We start from the raw sequence: 21,821 nt of genomic DNA on the forward strand, positions 1-21,821 counted from the left end.
GCTAGCTTACAGGGGCACCGCAGCTCCGGTAGGACAGCGATGGGACTTAGGCGATATGTATCTCAAAAAAATCAAACGGAAGGCTGGACTGAGCCGCTAGTGATGGATACGCAATAGTTCCAGTGTTATATGCTGCTTTAATGAGTCTCTGGACACCGCTTATCAAGCTGAGGACATAAAGCGTAACTTAGCAGGCTTGTTCTTCACGGGGGAGGAAGTTTGTTGCGGCGAAGGGAACATAATAGGAAACCGGGGAGGGACAAAATATCTCGACATGGAGGACTTCGGGTCGGCCCTGGAGAAAAATGTGGCTGACCTCACGGTGATGGACGTGTATGACATCGCCGCAGTGGTGGGGCAGGAGTTTGAGCGGATCATAGACCAGTATGGCTGCGAGGCTCTGTCTAGGCTCATGCCCAAAGTGGTGCGGGTCCTGGAGATCCTGGAGGTGATGGTGAGCCGCAGCAGCATCAGCCCGGAGACCGAAGAGCTGAGGCTGGAGCTGGACAAGCTGCGTCTGGAGCGCATAGACCGGCTGGAGAAGGAGAAGAGGCACAGAAAGGTCTCACACTGCACAGCCACAGAGCCAATCACTTTCTGCTATACAGAATAAAAGTGGAAATCAAGATTTAATTTGTCAGTGACTGTCAGACTATGTTTTTGATCCGTGTAGGACATGTTCAGGTCGTCTTCCTAAGACAATACTAATACCACAGTAAAATGTCCTGGATTTAAAATGTGACCCGAGTCAAAGTAGTAAGTGTCACTCGGCTCTAAAATGAATCAGGCACAATAAAGTTTTGGATGCTAAACAATGTTAAACAAGTTGAACACAACAACACCCCTACAAGTACACAGAGTATTAATATGATCCATTACAGTCAATGTTGTATAGTAATATTTTGCACTCAACCATAGAAAAAACAAAAAACTACAAACAGTAAAATATCTACAAAAGCATTACAAGGCACGTGGATTGTGGTAACAATTACTCAGGTAAAAATCGTATAACAGGAAGGATACCCTGCTAAAAGAGCCTTTTATTCATTATATTTAAATAAAAGCAAGTATTGAAAGTAAAACGTGTATAAAATGCTTTTAGTGCACATTGTTAATGTATAATACTAAACAAAAATGCACAAAATAGTCAAAAAATTAAAACATCATAGCTGCGGCCATAGTAAGTAACATTTTTGTGTTTCAGCCAGAATAAAAGCTGGGCATAAGCTCTAAGAAGTGAAGCAGGAGGTGAAGTTTCTAAACCTGTATTTTTTAATAGTCAGCAGGGGGCAGTGACTCTGGTTTCAAACGGAAGTCAGATTGGAAAGAAGTCTATGATAAAGTGATCCTGTTTCTGACATGATTTATAATCTTGGCAAACACTTACTTTGTGAACTTATGATCTGAATTGCCTTTTTCAGGTCTCATTTAATAACAGACAATGTTAATTTAGTAAATTCTAGTCATATTTAAAGTAAAATCGACAAATCAGGTTTGGGGTGAGGCTTACTTTGATTGAAAAATCACTACAGTATGAATACAGTGTCACAGTGTGGCTGTACGTAGTATCATCAAGCACCCCTGTCAGATCAAATCCTTCATCATTATGTCCAGTTTTCAATACAGTCTGTGGCTGAAGTTGGTCGAGGTGGAGCTCCAGTGGTTGAAATGACTTTACATACAGATAGTGCTTATTCTAAATCTAGATATAGATTCATCCAGTGTGGTAGTAGTGAGGTGAGTTTCTTTTTCCACTAAAAGAACCACTAAAAACAATTTATGGAGTAAAAATGTATTCATACACCACAAAAAGAAAAAAAAAATCATCCTCAACCACGTGCTGTATTTTATAAGGCAATTATATATTTGTATATAATCTGAAAGTAGCTATAGCTGGCAGACATAAAGGAATTGAGTAAAAAGTACATTTCCCTTTGAAATCTAAATGTAAAGTATTATGAAAAGTGCCAAGTAAAGGTCAAGTAAAATCTAAATGCAGTGCAATAAAGCATCAAGCTTTAAATGTTTTCATTTATTTTCCATCTTTGTGAATCTAAAAGTAGACCCTATGTTTGGGGTTTGAAATAAGCCGGACACTCAGACTGCTCAGTGCTATAAAAAAAGTTAGTGTGTCAGTTTCTCGTGACAGTGACTGAGCCACTGGTTCACATATTAACTGTCTCGTGACCGTGATAAAGTGGAGAAGGCTGTGCTGCAACTCACAGGCCATTTAAAGCCAGCACAGTTTTCACATGGAAATGAAAAGCTCACATCCACAGTGAAAATATGCGGTGTAGTGTTTATTGGCTCCGTGCACAGTTTTCTTTTGTGTATATAAAAGCTAATGTAAGAGTTGTGCAGCAGTGTATATAATAAAACTTTGTGTGAGTTTTTTTTGTTTTTTGTTTTTTCATGAACCCAATGACTGAACATGTAGCATATGTTGCCCATGTGTAGTGCACATGCTCCCATACTAAGCTTCCACTAAAATCAATGAAACTGATTACAGCAGGCCTCGGAGCAGTGTGGAATGGCACATGTCCACAGAATCCGTCATTTCCACGACTCCCGTGCACAATTTGCGTAGCCTCCCATGGTACCTTCATCATGGTAGAGACCAACGTGTCAAATTTTGCATGTTTACAATCCTTAAAAAGTCTTTAAAATTCTCTCTTGTTGATGACTGTAACTCTTACGTTTGCTCAGAATCATAACTAGCTGTCCAACAACGATTCGGATACAGTCACCTCTGATATCATTGAAAATAAACATTTAAATATGGAATCACATTTGAAAAACATGCATCACACTTTTAAAGTAATAGTGATGTTTGCCTATTCATTCACAGGTAAACTGGAAAAATGAAGTACAAACAGCAAATTATGCATTCTTGTTAATGTGGCTGCTTTGACAATATGAACAGAATGACTCATACTTCCTGTTTCCTGTTTGTTCCTGGTTTTCCAGTTACTATATGAATCATTTAAGGTCTGAGTGACTGACTTGAGGAAGATGTTTCGTTTTTAGTATCTGCCAAAATTTTTCCACAATTTAAAGCAAGACAATTTGATTATGTTTTATAGGCTTTTGTCATTAATGCATTACTCTTTGATATGACAGTTGTGTTCTTTAAAAGAAAATTACTGCAGTAAATTCTGAAAGTTAGAAATGTTGAGATTTCTTTTTCTTACACATGCGCATAAACCACAAAGAGGAAAAACTCAGAAGACCACAGCAGTGCCAGTTTTGTTTTGTAATGCCGGTCTTCCTCTGGGCACCATAAATGCTCGTAGAAACTATGTCCATCCAGTTGTTGTTGAGATAGTCAGGACCAAAGTGGAGCAATGCGTTGATCCTCCCATTACACAACCAAAATTATTGCGAATGTTTGCAGTGAAATTGCTTGTTGGCTTTGAAATGGTTTCTTTGAACCAGGGAAGCAGGTCTGTACATAAGTGCTTGGTAATATTGCTTTTATGTACAATCACCTTGCAGTCAGGCAGCAAAAAAACCTCAATGCAATGAGGCCTTCAGTCCGATCTTTTAACTCTAGTTTTACCGAGCCATAACAAATGTGATCAGTAATGATACATGTACAGTATAACAGTATGTGTGTATGTGTCTGAGCGCAGGAGTTGGAGCTGGTGGAGGATGTGTGGAGGGGAGAGGCTCAGGATTTGCTCTCCCAGATTGCTCAGCTGCAGGAAGAGAACAAAACCCTTCTCACCAATATGTCCATGAAAGACCCCATGAGCGAGGAGGAGCTGCAGAGGCATGAGGGTGAGGATGTGGGGCTCCATCAAAGCAAAGTACTGTCTAGCTTAAAAGAAAATGTGTTTGTATGTGTGTTTTTCATGATACACACCAGTTTACAAGTGACTGAGAATGTGAATGACTTACAAGTCAGTTGCTTTAAAACATTATTATGTGTTATTCACTAATATGTGTGTAGACATGTTACTGCCCTCTACGCAAATCTTTGAGACCAAGATTGAATCGAGTCAAAAGTAGGCTCATTGCCATCACTTTTCAGGGACAGTGTGGTTATGCATTGGTCCTACAAAGAGCTTTGCAGTTACCGTCGGATTTCTGAAACATGTACATGGGTAATTTTTTTTTACTAACACTGTGAGCATGCTCCTGATAATAATTCCAAACAACAGACTCCTGCTTCAGTGTTGGGAGTCTGCATGCTACCACTCAAAACCTGCTGATACCTAGTAATGTTTACATCACAGCAGAGCATGAAACAGCTTGTCTTTTGCTGATTTTCCTGGAAATTCAGTTAAAGTTTGTGCCGCGTGTGGCCCGAAACTTGTCAGTTTGCCCTCGATACGTTTCTCATGTGTGTCCCTCTCTCTCTCTCTCTGCTGTGCACGCAGTACCACACTCAGATACAAACACAAACAAAGGGAGCCTTCTCTGTGTTAATGGTGAGCCAGTCTCATCCCTGCGTCAGAGGCTTCTCCGTGGTCTCACACAGAGGCCACAGTCACCCTGACGCACAGACCAGCTTCAGTGTACAAGCACACCTGCCAGCCTCACACACAAATCAGAGCTCACGTCTGCCTGTCAGCCCAGATGAAAAATCTATCTGTCCTGTTTATTTTTATGGCTGACAATTTTTTTTCCTCTGTCACCCATTTCCAGGTATGTCAGAAAGGGAGAGGCAGGTGATGAAGAAGCTCAAAGAAGTGGTGGACAAGCAGAGAGATGAGATTCGAGCCAAGGACCGTGAACTGACTCTAAAAAACGAGGACATAGAAGCAGTAAGGACACAAAAACTCGGTGCCTCAATGAGAAGAGGCTGTTTTTTTTCTTCTTGTGTGAATTATAAAGACTTCATATATTTTCTATATTTTAAATATAAGAGAGGCCTGGTTAGATTGAGATGAGCAGCAAATGTTTTGGCTCAGTATTGAGCAGACATATATTTGCTGCCAGTGTTTTACTGTTTAAAAAAAGGTAAAAAAAGTTCAGGGATAGAATGGGTCTTCCGAGCATCTATTTAAAAATAGCTATATATAGATTGTAACAAATTAGTTTTCTAATCATTGATCAGACTTTTGTTTCTTAAGATTATTTTATCAGAGTGCCCAAGTTCTCCACCTTCAATTTCAAGCTTCCCACCTCAACATAGGCTAAGAAACCCTGGAAATGTGCAAAGTATTTGTTTATTTTCGTACATAATTTCTGCAAAGTCTCAAATAATTTAACTTCTTTATCTTGATTTTACAAACCTTTGAAGTGGATCATACCAGTCTCAAAAACAAATAGCCTACATGTATAATTTACAAAGTCTCACATTATCAGATGAAGGGTGTTTGATGTGTTTTGTGTGCCTGTGAGTATTTCTTTTGTATAGATTAGGTTTCAGATAACAAAGAGACCCCACCTAAATGCGACAGTGTAGTGTGAACAAGCCAGAGTAAAGGTCATGCAAAGGACATCACTACAGACCAGTCTGGATTGTGTAGCAAATTGAAGACATGGCCATAGATCTGGAAAAGGTCAACGAGTCAGAAGCTGACATAGAGGACTAAAATTTCTCCAATAAACATGTAAAATTTCACAAGATGGCTTTCCAGAAAATAACAGCAGAGCCAGTTTTTTAATGTCAGGTTCAATAGAGCCTTTTTCACAGCAGACATTTTGACGTGTCACCATAGGCATCAAAGCTTCAGATTTTTTGTTAAAAAAAAAAAAAAAAGAGCCCTGGATCTGTTGATCTGTCATTCCAGTCATGCATTAAACACCCCAAAATGTACTGGTGCAAAATGCAAATATGCAGGTTTTTGGTTCTCTCAGAGCGAGAGAGGTTATACATGTTACAGAAGAGGTTACACAACTCATCTTTTGGCCTTTGGCCATAGCTCTGCTATGAATATGGAAGTATTTTTAAAAAGGATGGATGAGTCCTGGATGAGGTGGTGGATAAAAGGGAACGTAAAAATGCTGTGGCCTCAAGTTCAGGATGTCGATGAAGAAGATTCTTTAGCAAGTCAGCTAATCTACTATTGATCTACTGGTTTTCCAAATCTTTGTCAGAAATCTAAACCATTACTAACATAAATATCAGCAGCTCACACTTTAGCTTGTGAATACAGCTGTATACAACATCATAGATAAGACTGATACCAAGACATGTGCTTATTTGTATAGTAAAATGATAATTAACATGGGTTAATGATCTAATTATGACAAAAAAAATACAGTTTAGGGAACAGTTTTTGTTGTCATAACCTTCCTGTTTACTGTGAGCAGGATGGGAGACAGCAGAGGACAGATGAGACACCAAAATAGCTACTAGAGATCTGAAGAAAAAAAAACTTGGATAGGCAGATAAGACACAACACAGAACTATGTGATACTACAGTTCAATTCAATTCAAAACAGGAAACATATCAGCCAAGTAAAGGCTGATATGTAAAGGTTCCTGAACATTTCAGGAGTTATGTGAATTTGTACGCATGGGTAGGTAGGTAGAAAAATAATGTGCATTGTGAGACTTCAGAATGTTCTTTAGTCCAAGATTTTCCACATGTGAAACTTACTTTAGATATACAGTGAAGTTGAGTACTCACACGTCACTCATTTGGTTTCCTTTGCTGTCATGCTGGGAAAGGCAGCCTAGGCACTCTCACTCTGAAATGGCTAAGGCCCAGGTATTTTAGGATCTTAACAGTGAATTTCCATTTCAGTCATTTATATTATTTCACTTGTCCATGAATTCAGCTGTTCATTTGTTCTGTGGCTTTAGAAACCCCCTGACACCCACTAATGGTTTGTGTGTCACCCAGTACAGCACAATCAATATCTCCTCAGACAGATTGCCTGAAAATGCGTGCTCTTACCTTTGATGGCTGGCTTTTACCTCCTGTGTGGCAGTTCTGAGAAACGGGAAACACTTCTAGCTTCCAACATACGCGAGACCATGCAGCCCATTGTCTCTCTGTTTCTTTCTCCAGCTCCAGCAGCAACAGTCTCGACTTATGAAAATCAACCATGACCTGCGCCATAAAATCTCTGTGGTAGAAGCTCAAGGGAAAGCTCTCATTGAACAGAAGGTTGAGCTGGAGGCCAGTGCTCAGGCTCGGGGACAGGAAGTTGCTGCTCTTCGACAGGAAGCAGCACGCTTAAGGGAACGGCTTCAAGGAGAGCTGCCTGCTCAGAACCCGGACGAGCCCCCACCTCAGCCTCCTTCACCTGCAGAGGTAACAGAGCACAGGGAAAACTGAACATAACTTTTTGTTTTCACATTTTAGTTTTTTGTACAGATAACATTGCTTATTTTAATGTGGACCTATTACACAAGCTCTATATTTCTTAATTTTTGGACTCTCTGTATGTGATATAGTTAAATAATCCTTCTCTATCTTATGCTGGGCCTTGGTGAAGCCCCTCAGGTCATTCTCTGTGTGAAACAAGATGTTTTTGCTAAATTCCCCCAAATTCCTCTTCACTGCCCTTTGCAAACAAAACACAGAAGTTTTGTACTAGCAAGTAGGTGGGCCCTCTGTGACATGACCATATTAGGAATATCCACTGTCATAATGTCATACAGAGCCAAACACAGAAAAAATTCTTTAGTTAGGGTAGTCTGAAGCCTGAGGTATTGGAATATTTGTACGTACATTGGAACAGAAAATGATGGTGAAAAATAATAAAAGAAACATTATTGGAAGTTTCCCCCAGCTTCCAGTCTTTGTGTGAAGCTAACCTTTTAGTTTGATCTTCTCTTGACTTGTTGTGAGAAATGAGCAAACAAACTAGCATGTTATGCAAATCGTTTGCATTGTATAACAGATCTGATCATTTTCACATGCAGTTGTTCAAACCACCATCTTTTATTTGAACTGTATTTGTGGATTTGTGCACAAATCCTCGGAGCAACTCAATAGTTTATTATATGTCTCACAAACTGTCTTTTACCTCACCAGTGTGGTAAAATTGCTACAGTGTTGGTGGGGGCTGAGGGCTCCTCAGAGCTGACACCCGGGGGGGTTGATGGTGTATCGTGGCCTCTGTGTGGTTCCCTCAGCCCAGAGACACACGAGGATGCCGAGGACGATGCAGTGTTGCTTTGGGTAATGCAAATGTGCTGATTAGCACTAGAGTGATGTGATTGTCCTGACTCTAACTCCAAACCTGCACTCCTCCCCATGGAACATTAGCCTTGTGGGTATAAACAAAGGAAGATAGTAGACTAACATTTCTGTGACATGTGGACTGTGCTGAAACGACTCTGCATGGGTGTCAGAAAGCTAACAGAGTATCAGTAGGATTTCCTCTCCACAGCTAAGTGACTTTCTGGACAAGTGCACTCATGACCCCTCTAAATATAGAATACTGCAAGAGCCCAGCCTTTAACGACACTTGAATCTGTCCTTTCATGCACCCTGAGATTGAAACACAGACGGCAGAAAAAGCTACAATTAAGTGTTTCTTTTTTATTTCTCTGCTGTAATAGTGGTAAGAAAGAACAAAAAAAACAAGAGTACTACAATGTTATTTTTTTAATGTAGCTACATTTAAGACTTTTATATTTACTACAATTGATGTTATGTTTCAAAACACATTAAAACACATTCAGAAAAATTTCATAAATGATAAATGACTGACAGCTCTAACTAGCCAGTTAGTGCAGCTAATGACATGAAAGTTCATGGTTGAGTTTTTTTTAGCTGCTCAGCAGTATTCAGCACACTGATGGAAACATCTGACGTGCTAAACAAAGGTGGAGACATGCCGATAAATCTGTTCTCACAGTGACACTGAATCTGGACTGAATCTGAGCCAAATAAGCACACTAGACGGCTGCGGTGGAAGATGTACATGCACCATTGTCTTTACTACTGTGTGCTCTCAGTGAGTCAAACCGGTCTGTGTGTTCTGGCTCTTTGATCCCTGATAAATGAGAAAATAAGCCACAGACCACGCCTGACTCACCTCTGCAGGTTGGTCCTTTTCACTTCATCAGCCCCCAAAACTACTGTTTTATGACCGAGACAGCCATCAGCCTTCAGGAGCTGGCCCAACTCTATTGAGATGCCTATCTGTTCACCTTGGTGTACAATCAGTGGTTACAAGTTATCCAAAGTTATGCAAACATTTCCTGCTGTTGCTGCTTGACATTAACCAGCAAGATGCAAAGATGGTCTCACTTTAGCATCGGGGCTGCTAGACAATAAGCATTTGTCAGTTCGACCACATGAAAAAATCTGTACTATTTGGTTTTAAATGAAAGAAAAAATATAAGTAAGTAAGTGAGGTTTATTTATTAAGCGCTTTTTTGTAGACAGGCAGTCACAAAGCGCTGTACACAAAGGTTAAAATAAAGAAAACATTAAGTAATAAGATAGACAATATAAACAAATATATAACAAACATATAAATGTAAAATAATTTGTTTGAAGTGTTGCAGGGAAGAATAGTTGTGAAACAGCCAAGTGAGCTGAAAATGTCTGGAGCAGACAGCAAAGTCAGGAGTGGCTGAGCTAAAGCGCATCAGAAGAAACCATTTTTTTATTCATTTGCACACACATTCAGATAATCTCTAATGTTTAAAAAGTTTGACGAAACATGTGATTCCAGTTGGACTTTGAGATTGTGTACAGAATCCTGAAAAGCGGGAGAATTTTGGACATTTTAGAGTAGAATTTTGCATGTGTGCCTCGTGTGTTGCGCATGTGTTTCAGGTGTTTTCCTTTAACACTCAGTGAATTTCTCTTTGCTGAGTTAAAAAAGCTAACAGCATTTTAGCTCACAGACTGGGGTGAAGTCTGAACTGAACCAATGCATTGGAACAAAAAGGCCCTGTGTCTGACTTGTAGTTAAACATTTGCCACCAGGAGGCGATGTGCGATGAAGACATGCCTGCTGTGTTCCAATATTTCACTAAGGTATCCTCACTCCCCGCCCCTGCCTCTTCCCTTCTGTTCTCTGGTTTAGTTTACTCTGTGTAATGCATTTTTCTCTCGGCAGGAGGCGCTGTGTGAGGAGGAGTCAGGGGGGCTGGATCCAAAGGACCCCAACAGGCCCAGATTCACCCTGCAGGAGCTGAGGGATGTCCTGCATGAGCGGAATGAGCTAAAGGCCAAAGTGTTCCTGCTGCAGGAGGAGCTGGCCTACTATAAAAGGTACATATAGGTGTTAAACATGTTAATATTGACAATTACCCACCTCCTGTGGAGAGAGATATTTACGAGCTGCACAAAACGGTGTTTATCGTGTGCTTAAAGCATCAACAGGCTTTAGAAGTTTGTTTTCTAAGTCAGACCACACAGGGCCAGCTTCTTTGCTGAGTGCTTTAAGTTGCTGTTTCCTCATTAATATATGTTACAATTGCACTTATTTGTAGTTGTTTTCAGTTTAATTATTATATTCTTTCATGTTTATGCTCTGTTATTTAGCACAGTTATATTTTAGCCTCGTGTTTCTTGTACTGTTATCTCTGCTTTTACTTCGACTTTCAGACTTTTGTTTATGTGCTTGTGAAGCCTTTTCGGATTTGTTTTTTTAAGGTGCAGGCCGTAAGATTATTGTGATACTTTGGCAAGTTATGTTATTGGTGTCCACCCATATCATAAGTATGGCTGGAGGGACTGAGTAAAGAAATACTCAGTCCTTCCACAAGGGATAGACATTTACTATGACTTGTTGTGGGATGATGAAGAGAAAAAAATCAGTGCATGAAGAAGCCATAAAGAAACCATATGCATTTCCCAATCAAGATGTATTGCTTGATGTATTCCTGGTGTTAGACATTCACATTGTTTAATATTTTTCTTGGAGGGTTGCTCACAACCAACACAAGTTGCCACAGAGCTTTAAAATCCGACTAACAACCGATTTAAATTCTGTAAAGCATATTTTTTGTTCCCTTTTGTCCGCACATCTTTTGGTCATCCTTCTGCCAGCACATTAAGTTAAAAATGTATTTACTCCAAAAAAATCCCACTTTTTACATCTAATTCTTTTTGTCCATTTGTGAAAAAGCCTGATATGTTGTGCTTCATAGACAAAGTAATCCTGATCTCTGTAATTCTGGTGGTCTCTGTGTTTGCAGTGATGAGGCAGATGAGGAGATTGTAACTCCATCTTCTTCTCCCTCCCCTGAACTGAGGACTCGCTCCCGCTCTTCTGCCCAGCCAGAATCGGGAATCAAACGCCTGTATGTGGAGCTCACACTCACACAAATACTCTCACTCATGTAACATCTGCTAATGAAAACACTTGCCTGTGAAAACCTTGCTTCCTGTGATTAATGGGAACTTTGCATGCTGTGAGTAGCGGTTGATTATTTGGTCTCTACATGCTCAGTCATTTGCATATTACATGCTTGTTCTTGTCTCTTCAGCAGCAGTGCCAGATGCTGTTTCAGGCTGGCAGCTTTAGCTTTAGACTTCGCTTCCCTCGTGTGATACCATATACTATATATACACTTTACTTTACAGAGGTAGCTGGGCTACTAACAAGTAAACTGGAGTCTGTGGTTGTTTCCAATTAGTTGTCACATTGTGACAAGGACTCAAGGCTAAAAGCAGCTCCAAGTATTCTAATTGTAGGACACTTTACTATTTTATTAACGTAATATTAAATTGAATGTCTTTTTTTTAGTGTCGAGAATTTTTTAATGAAATTGTTTACCTGTTAATCTGTGTCTCTGTATAGCTCTCTGATACAGAGTACATATCATTCCTGTAAGTCCTGTGACTATATGAGGGTAAATATTTTCATGAATGTAAAACTAAAAGTATTCAAAATATAAAACAATTGTTTTCCAAAAAAATAAACAGACATTATTAGATTAGGGTGATATGAATAAATGGTAATTTTTACAATATTTTTTAGTATTTAAAAACATGTTCTTTTCATTTTACCATGTATTACATTATTTATACGAGGTGGTTGTGCCTCAGGAGGAAGAAATGATTCAATCCTAGGCTTCTCCAGTGTGTGTGGCAGACTATTACAAGCTTTCTGGTTAAGTTTTTTTTTATTAATTCTATGGCAGCTCTGTCAGTGTGCATAGTAGCAAGTGTAAGTACAAGATTCGGGACATTAATTAAATGTATCAGGAGGTGTTGCTATACCAATATGGTGGCAACATTAGCAGCAGTTTGCATGCTTATACAGTTTATCTGTGCAAACTAAGTTGCATTCACTGTGTTTTGGTTGAGTTGTTCTTGGATTTTGTTGTATTTTTTAATTCAATATCATAATTTTATTTCCCTCTCTGGTTTAAAATAAACTCAGCTTGACATCTTTTGAGCTTTAATGAGGTTTGGTTCAGAGAGAGGTCAACGGTTGATGTGGTCCTTGTCCTCCCCCATCCCCTATGTATGTGTGTTTTCGTGTCTTTACCTCTGTGTAACAGGATCTTCACCGCTATAATGCCGATGGTAGCGGCTGGTTTGATCCCAGATGACCCCACTTTACAGCCAATCAGACGCCTCATGTCACTTGTATGACTCTATATTTGGTTGGCTTTGCAATCCATCACTGTCTCAGCTAACAGACTTCACCCCCTTTGCATGTCCAGGGGGTTGCTTTCTTTTCGCACCTTTGTAGTATTCTGATTGGCTGATTGTGGGGCTGTCTTATTGTGTTCGTCGAATGAGACGACCAAGGATCGTGCAAAAAAATAAATCAGCCAGTCAGAATAGTGTGTAGTCTAATGTCTCAACTTTTACCCTCACTGACCATCCTGACCATGCGCACTAAAAATGATTGTGTGGAATTTACAATCTAAATTGATCTAAAGTGCTTTTAGATCATAGCTAGGGATTAATTTAATATTTAATGCTTTAATATTTTATCATCTGCCCGGATCAATTTACAGAAAATGACAAAATGATTTCTGCTACAATTTATGAATTTTTACAATAGAGTATTAGGGCAGGTGAAGAGGAAAAGGGGGCTGGGTAAAATGACAGAGAATTTTAGAGATGAAAGTAATAGGTTCATGAGGGGAAAATCCCTGAAAAATAGTGTTAGTGTTTTGTAGTGATGAATGCACCACAGCACCTCACTTGACAAGGTTAAATTGGAAAGAAAATTACATATTGGAATTAAAGGGTTGTTTAAATGAGCAGAAATTTACTTCAATTTCTATATAATTATTTCACCTTAAGTGATTTGTAGAGTTTTGTGTTAATTTGAATCAGGGTTACAACAGAACTTGACATATGACAAAAGGAAAACAATCCTGTTGACATTGGAAGTGTTCAGCTTAAGAGAAACCAGTTAAGTGTCAGGAGCAGATATCCAAACAAAACGACTGATGTAACATAGAGGCATTTGTTTACACTAATTATACAGAAGGTGTCGTAATTAAAAACTAAAATAATTCACTTGTGATGCATTCTGTCTGTTAAATTTGCCATTACTCTAACACTGCTTTACATGAAGCTCATACTTAGTGTTAGCCCTACATATATGGTATTGTAACCCACCGCCTGTTTCTTCTCTCCATTCTCTTGTCTCAGGTTTAGTTTCTTCTCACGTGACAAGCAGCGGAGCTCGCAGCGCAGTGCACATTTCGACGTCGGCTTCGGCTCGTGGGCAGGCAAAGACGACGTGTACACCGAACAAGCCCAGGAGGCGTTGCAGCACATGTAGTCACCGTATGGGACTTAAAACTCTTAACACTCCCATCACTCAACTGAACACCAAACCAACACTAGCAACTCACACTGCAGCTGAAATGCCATGTACATGAGGTGAGAAGATGGCAAGAAACAAGAAGAATCTAATGTCCTTGGAAAAAATACTGCGTATACTTCAAATTCTGCCATTTAAAAAAAAAAAAAAATCCCTGAAAGTGTTTTACAGGATTTACGTGCAGGGAGAGAGAGGGTAAACTCAGGTTGAACTGTGGAAAGTGGAATGTTTTGGCAGGTGGTAAATGATAAGGAGCTGAAGGTCTGGAGTAAACAAGGGGGAAAATGACTGCACACCTGAGTGTCACTAGTTTTTTAATGAGAGCAACATTTTAATATCCCATTTAGTTATTTCAAATTTCTGTCAAGTGGGCAGCTAATCAGTCCATCACCAGCGTTTTGCAAGTTGAGTCTATGCAGCTCTATGAAATCTAATTGAGGCCTCTGTTTAAATGTTGCATGCAGTCACAATTTAAAGCTGTGTGAAGGTGTGAAGATAATTTGTTCTCATATTTGTTTGTATTTCAAAAGAATGAATACATAAACACTTGGGTATGAGAATTTAAAGTACTCGTGTAAAGTGAAAGTTAGATTTTGGGTATCATAATCCCAATTTGTCTTTGCATTTTTACCCATTCATCATAGTTTTTACTATCCTATTACAGGATGGTTTAAGCATTTTAGCATTTCATGACGTCTCCTATAATGTTGGCTACATGTTGTATGTAGCCAAAATAAGCATCATCGCGGCTTTAATGTTGAATTAGTGAGTCATTAATTCACATATTTGTACTTTTTAAGTCAGTGTTTGCAATATTCCATAATTTCATGGTAATATAAAAGCTTTGGCATGGTGAATTAGTTCATTATAAAACTTTTCCAGTTTATTTAAGTCAACTACTACTGATGAATTATTTTACATTTTTTACTCACTCATCATGTTTTAGTATAAATTTAACACCTGACTTAATAATTTCTTGTTTTTACGATCTGAAAACCGTAAATGAATTTTCTTTTAGTCAATCTAATTCTAATTTATTAACTTAATAATGATGTATTGTCTCATAATTTCGACATAGTAAGCTCTTCACTCACTGTAGTTTTGACTTAGTATCTCTTTATTTTGTTCGAGAAATTTGAATATATTTATGTTTGTGATGCTTCTTTTTTCTTTTTATGTATCCCTTTTCTCTAACAATTAACACAGATTTCTGTTTTGTGAAAGAGAGAATAGATGTGCCATGGGAATTCCCCTAATATTTTACACTATCTAAACAAAGCCTTACATACAAACTTAAATTTGTCATAAAGTCTGATTTCACACTTTCAGTGACAAACGTGACGCTCCACATTGTGCTCATGCAAACCTGCAGTTTTGTAACACCAGCCAAACCATAGTAGGCAATAATAAATTACATCTATATGATTCTGTTTAATTTCTATAATCAAACATAGACCCTAAGAGACAGTGTAATATTGTATAGAATCACTTATAACAAAAACATACAGCATCACAAGCTTTCAATTCAAATAAAAGCAAAATAAATGAAAATGTATTTTAATTAATACATATATTGTGCCATCAATAAGAGCCTAAATCTTACATTACATTTGCACTTTTTCCCTAGATAAAATATTCATATTCAGCATAAGCAACAATAATAACCCCAAATATCATCACACATGTGCAAAATAGAAGTCAGTGCGTTTGTGTTTATATGCATCATTTATACAAGGCCTCAAATTTAAACATGAATCAAGGCTCTGTTTAGAAACAGTGTAAGTCATGAAGGATTAATTATTTCTCAAATTGTGCATGGTTTAAAATAATGGTAATTAAGCTGAAGAGTGTGTTTACATTTATTTTTTAAAAAGGCTATTTTGCGGATGGTGCTTGTGCTTTAACAGCTGATGCCTTCATGGAAACGTTAACAGTAGTGGCACTTTATCTTCATTTATACTCACCCAGGAAGGTGGAATAAATGAATGGCAAATGAAAAGATTGAGAAATGAGGCTAAAGACGTGTGTCAAAGCAGCTTTCCCCCTTTTATGAAATCACAGATATGTTAAAGAGAAACTATATTTTACATGTTATTTGGAAGTCAAAGGGATCTGCTCAATTTATTCATGAAGGAATTAAACAGTGAAATATTTTAAGGGAAATGAACTCCTACCCGAGTGCTCACTCCAATCTTCATTTTTTTCCTTTGTTGAGTCTCCTATGAAGCCCATTAAAGTGGAGATTTAAGAGATATATTGAATGGATCAGTGCTTTATGAAATTCAACACATCACATCAGTAATAAAAATCTGTAATATTTGACATTTTTGCAAGTTTTTTTTTTGTTGTTGTTGTTTTTCCTAACTTGCATAACAACAGATCGCAGTCACGTTCAAGTGTTTGATTCGTTCATAATTGTAAAAGGAAACGGGCAAGGGAACATACATTTGTAAACAAAGAACATCCAGTGTGATAAAATAACTGGCATGGGGAAAAAATTTAACTACATTAATTTTCCGCTGTCTCAATTTAAACATAAGGCACAAAGCAGTGTATTTGGTTGAAATTCCATTATATAGAATATATCACCTTTTGCCCTTATGTAACAATTTAGAAATCAGAGAAGATATGAAATATGAAGAAGACTAAATATGAAACATTATAACAGAAAGCACAGTAGTAGTAGTCCAATTCACCAAAAAAAAAGGATGATTTTATTTATTTAAGATGCTGGGTTAGTGTGGAAAGTTGTGACAAGAAGAAATATGATTTATCTCAATTAGATGAGGATAGCATGGTGGTACAGTGGTTAATACCGTCGCCTCACAGTGAGAAAGTCCTTGTTTTGATTCAAGCCTGGGGTTTTGCTCTGTGGAATTGGTGATTCTAAATTGACAATAGGAGTGATTGGTTGTAATAGCCCTTGGCAACCTGTCCAGGGTGTACTATAACTCTCGCCCTGTGATAGGGTCCAGCCCCCCACCCAACCCTAAACTGGATAGGTGGAATAAAATGGACAGATGGCGTGATGCAGAGTGCCCTCTGGTGAACAAACTATACAACATCAACCCTCATGGTAGAAAAGAGTTCTTCCCATCTTTTTTTTTTTTTTTTTTTTTAATTCCCATTTATTCAAAACAGTTTTAAGCATTAAAGTACTTCTTTCTTTTAATGGAAGAACAAATCAGATGCCCAAGACGTTTAATTTGCATATTACATCTTTATTAAACAATGCCTAAAACCCCAGCATTAAGATTTAATCAGCGCTACAACAGCAAAGATCTATCATGCCCTAAAAAACAGCCAACAGGTTTGTTTTGCCCCTCAACTATTATTGCATTAGTTCCACATAGACAATGGAATAATCCAGAGTGGAATATCTCTGTCAAGAAAGGCTCATATGAAAACATTTCATACACAATGCTACTGATAGAGGGAGTAGAGGAAGGTGTATCCTTATGTATTAAACACAGTGCATCACTTAAGATGTACTTCCTCGGATACACGTGACTGGGCTATTTATTATTAACACTGTTTTTTTTTTTACTTTTGCATTTAAATAATATTAACAAGAACAGAAATCCAAACATTAAATATACTGAATATTTTAAGAATAACTTAGAGAGCTGGATTTGTTGTTGTCTTTTGGAAATCTCCATAACCTCGACAGCTGTACAGACAATAAGAATGTAGAGAAATTGGTGCAAAAGGTACAATATACTGTTTAGTTGGGTCATTTTTAAACAAAGCTGCTACAATCAAGTAAGAAGTTAAAAAAATAAAATAAAAGGCTTAAAGAAATAGTTCAACATTTTAGGAAATTGTGTTTCATTTGGATTTTTGCTGAGAAAATCAATACAACTCATATCTGTACAGTTAACATGAATTTGTCAGGAACTGCTTAGTTTAGCATAGCAGAAAGACTGGAAACAAGGGAAACAGTAGCCTGGCTATAAAAATAAAAATAAATTGAAAAAAATATACCACAAAGATATTTTCGAGTGTAATTTTTGGGAAAATGAGCAAACTAAAAAAAAAAAAAAAAAAAAAAAAAAAAAAAAAATCACAATAACTATGAAACAGAAAAAAACCACAACATGTACCTAGTTAGTTAGCTAGTTACAGCTAAGTAGAGATTTTATAAGAGAAATATGGCACCATGCCAAACACCCCAAAAAACCAAAAACAAAACAAGATAGCAGACTTGATTCTAGAAGAGCTTTTAGTTTGTTTTGTGCAAGTTTTAAGCTTCAGTAATGTGTGCAGGACACAGGACAACTTACAAGGGGAATGAATTCATCCTTCTAAAAGCTAGGAGGCTAAAGTTAACTAGTCAAGCTTAGCTGTGGTACCTGTCTCTATAATGGATTCCATGGTTTCATGAGTACAAGCTACTCATATATCACATACTTTAATGTATTTAAATAGTTTGAGTTCATTAGGCTTCGTAAAATTGGTGAAGAAAAGTAATAAATAATTTTTTTAAAGTCTTTTAAAAAATGAGCTAGCTAAGCTTAGCAGCATAGCCACTCACCGAATTGAATTAAAAGAGATTTAATCTAAATGAAATAACAGATTTCAGTATTTGAGTTTATTTAATTCATGATTAACTTGTTACGGTTGAAAAAGCTGAATTAGAGCACATGTTATTTACGTACAAATGTTTGCAAGGTTGAGTCAACACAATATATAACATGCCAGTCTGTGGGCTTGACCTTTGGAAGCAGCCACAGGTCATACATCGTTTCCCCCATTTTCAGTCTTTGCATGAAACTAGGCTAGTCTTCTTGAACTCTCAACTAGACAATAAGTAAGAGCTAGGGTGACCAGATGCCCTCTGCATGTGGGACTGCACTGCAATTTTTTTTCCCCCTTGTCCTCCTGTCCCACATCTTGAGACAATGCCCCACATTTTGACTGGTTCACACTTTTCTAAAGTATGGCTTTGATCAAGCACACGTTTATTATAGTCAATTGAAGCTTAGCCCATCAGTTCAAGTTACCAAAAAAATAACAAGCTTTGCAGCAGTATATTTTGAGTAATTGACATGTCTTTTTTTAAACTTATTTTTCAGTTTCACACAGGAGAAAATATGGTGTGAGGTGGCACAGTATGCATTTGTGTATCACAATTGTCTTAAATTTGCCTTAAATTGTCAGATCAATCTCAAAAAGGCCAATCTATGAATACATCCAAACTGAAACTCAGAAACTAGCGCTAGTAAGAAGGGCAGCTTCTGTTTCCTTTTATTCTTCTTGTATTTACTGAGCAAGAGAGCCAGAAAAGTTGCTTTCAGATATCTTGGACTGCCTCCCTGCATTATCCTGTCCTACTTTATCACACTTTTTTTCTGAGATCTGGTAACACTGTGTCTTTAAACACAGGCCCCAATGGACCCCCTGACTAAAACCATAATTAAAACTACACAAAATAAAAATAAATGAAAACCAAATAAAGTAAAAGTCTGAACTACTACTGGAAACGATGGGTAAGCAGATCACGTTTATACCATTTTAAAACTGCTGCATCAGTGCGATGAAAAGCATCAGTGGCAGCTTGAGTACGTTTAAACTCATCCAACTGGAACTGAACTCCATCATCATTTTCACATACTTGCAGAATAACCCACAACAAACAAAGAACTACCGTATGCTGTTAATTAACTACTTGTATTTGTACCACAGAGTTCTGTTGTTACTGATAAACTGCTAAAGAACATAAGTGCATCAGACTGTGGGACTGGGTGACATGTTTGTTCATTACCACTAACACAAATGCATGATTTAATCCTGTGCTGCCCTCAGTAGAACACCAAATGTGGATTAAGCTGCCAATTAACACTGTGTGTAACCAAGTCTGATTGTGTTTTTGTTGTTTAACTTGTTGAGCTTTACCCATTTATAACACACTACACTGTTGGGAAGGGGTCAGCTGTTATCGAGTTGGCTTTCTGTTGTCCACTGATTTGTATAAGTACTGTTAATTATGTATATATATGCAACAACAGCAAATCTGTTGGCATCTGTTGACAATTGAGCTAATAAATTTGGAACATCTGTAAGAAGAAAAGCCATACAGTTGTTGTGAGACTGTTTTATATGCGTATGTAAATAGAAACTAATGGAGTTCACAGTCAAAAACTGCTTTTTTTGAATTTGGTAAATACATTCATTTTCCCATTTTGCTGTGGGTTCAATAAGACTATGATGTCTGTATGTTGAAACAGGAATCTACAGATACTGGAACTGAATCACAGTTTATATTTACCAAAAATCGTGAAGATTTGGCACATAAACAAACTCTTTCATTGGTACCTGTACTGCACCTTGTTAATTACAAGAGCACACGCCCTTCTGGCTGGTTTTCCACTTTAGTTTCACCAGTACAGCAAATTTACAGTATTCTCCACCCAGATGTGTGTTTAAGCGATCATTCAGAAGCAAATACTCTAATAATGCTAACAGTGGTGTTATATTACAGTAATAAGCAGATTTGACCTCCCCTGGCCCCCTGGGCTCCTCAAACCACGACACAACTTCACTATAATTGACAGTAATGACAGATTTGATAGTCCAAAAATTCAAAATGATATTTCAGCTAGGAGTTTAATTTTAAGGCAACGGGTGTAATCTGTCTGATAAAACCTTTATGAATAAAACTGAGAATTTGCATTTTGGCCTAACCATCAACATTTTCTCTCCCATCTTAAATTAATGCAACTGCAAGTATAATGCATTGGATTTAAGCTCAGGTGTCAGCTCTCAAAAAAAGTGATCAGATTGACATTTTGCATAGACACAGGAGAGTTTGATCAATCTTCCCTTTAAGTCTCAGCAAAAACTAAAAAAATACAACATAATTCCCAAAATGTCACAGTATTTCTTTTGAAACAACATTTGGATTTGTAACAGCAAGCAAATAAATATATTTACAAAGTGCAGCACCAGAGACAGTGTCGTCATCAGTGGGAGAAGTTATAATTAAGTGAAACTAAATCCAACAGATGAGATAATCGTGTGTGCCAATTGAGGTTAGAGAGAGACACCGAAACTATTACTTGCATGAGCGAATCATCTCTTCGAGTCACACAGAATATTCTGTAGGTTTTCCCCAGATACTTTTCGTTTTCATTTTTAAAATTTACCACACACTAACTCTTTGTATATGGCATGTTTAATATTATAAAATACAATCTATGCTAAAAAATAAACATTCATAAGACTAATTTCCATATTCTAATGTAATCTTTTCCATGATCAACACAAAGTATTTCATCCAGTGTCAAAACATGTGATCTTTTTTGGTAACCAAAACCCTGAAACGCCAAATAAACCGTGAACGTGATAAACTTTTCTACCCCACTGAACAATGAGTGTGAGGTCCGATTGCTGAAAATAGACACCCCTTGAATAGAATACATATCTAAAAAGAGTTTGTAATTTGCATCTCATAGTTTCTGCTGATTCAAAAAGGGGAGCAAATACAAGTATTGCCAAGTATCTACGTACTAATTAAAAAAAGCTGTATAAAAATGCAGAGCATCAACTATTACCTGCATGCTGTAGAAGCACTACTCTATAGGTAATACAAAATGTACAAAACAAATGTGCTGCAAAACAAAAGACTGTTTCTGAAACACGCATAAATAAAAAGTACAGATATCATCTGACAAGGCAGATGGACCTTAATCGAAATGTGATATGAACCCAATCAACCCCCATGACCTGGACCCATTAATGTCTACTAAACCCTCACACACCCCAGCTTCCTCATTATTGAAACAAAACAAAAAGTACACATTCTGTTTCTAAGGCCTTTTGTACACTAGCTAATGAAAAAACAAGTCTTACTGTACGTTTCCCTTTACTTTTTCTCTGGACCTCTTAATCAATATTTGAGCCAGGGGTGAGCAGCGATGGAAGCTTTGCTGCGGTCTCCATAGTCATAAAGCAGCTCCTCGCCTTTGTCAATATTTCGAGAGGCAATGAGAATGAGGTGAGGGACACCGTTGATGTCGTGGAGTTTGGTTTGGCAGTTCCCATTTTTACTGTGATTTATCAACCTACCCATTCGACCAGTCTCTTTTGTAGCATCCACACTGTTGGCAGAAACACATACATTTACATTGGCGTTAGTATTAGAGGTTGTTTAATAT

The 21,821-nt window shown here is 37.7% G+C and overlaps 2 protein-coding genes across 5 annotated transcripts in view; one reads left to right on the top strand and one right to left on the bottom strand.

Annotated features, from left to right (window-relative positions):
- Window positions 1–15,987, top strand: rilpl1 (Rab interacting lysosomal protein-like 1). Of its 4 annotated transcripts, XM_063478012.1 has the most exons (8): window positions 1–562; window positions 3,633–3,780; window positions 4,651–4,769; window positions 6,969–7,214; window positions 9,985–10,139; window positions 11,069–11,173; window positions 12,380–12,467; window positions 13,491–13,600. In XM_063478012.1, the coding sequence occupies exons 1-8, from the start codon at window positions 275–277 to the stop codon at window positions 13,494–13,496; spliced, it is 1,155 nt and encodes a 384-aa protein (XP_063334082.1). In that variant the 5' UTR covers window positions 1–274; the 3' UTR covers window positions 13,497–13,600. The 4 variants fall into 4 exon arrangements, with proteins under 4 accessions (XP_063334082.1, XP_063334081.1, XP_063334083.1 ...); XM_063478011.1 differs by lacking the exon at window positions 12,380–12,467 and having other exon boundaries at window positions 13,491–15,987; XM_063478013.1 differs by lacking the exon at window positions 13,491–13,600 and having other exon boundaries at window positions 12,380–12,473.
- kmt5aa (lysine methyltransferase 5Aa) overlaps window positions 14,021–21,821 on the bottom strand; it is a 14,285-nt gene continuing 6,484 nt past the window's right edge. The window contains exon 7 of the mRNA XM_063478015.1: window positions 14,021–21,764. Coding sequence (XP_063334085.1) covers window positions 21,554–21,764 — 211 coding nt within the window. The 3' untranslated portion in view covers window positions 14,021–21,553. The remainder of the gene's footprint in view (window positions 21,765–21,821) is intronic.

The sequence above is a fragment of the Pelmatolapia mariae genome, linkage group LG7, assembly GCF_036321145.2.
Source record: "Pelmatolapia mariae isolate MD_Pm_ZW linkage group LG7, Pm_UMD_F_2, whole genome shotgun sequence".
NCBI lineage: Eukaryota > Metazoa > Chordata > Actinopteri > Cichliformes > Cichlidae > Pelmatolapia > Pelmatolapia mariae.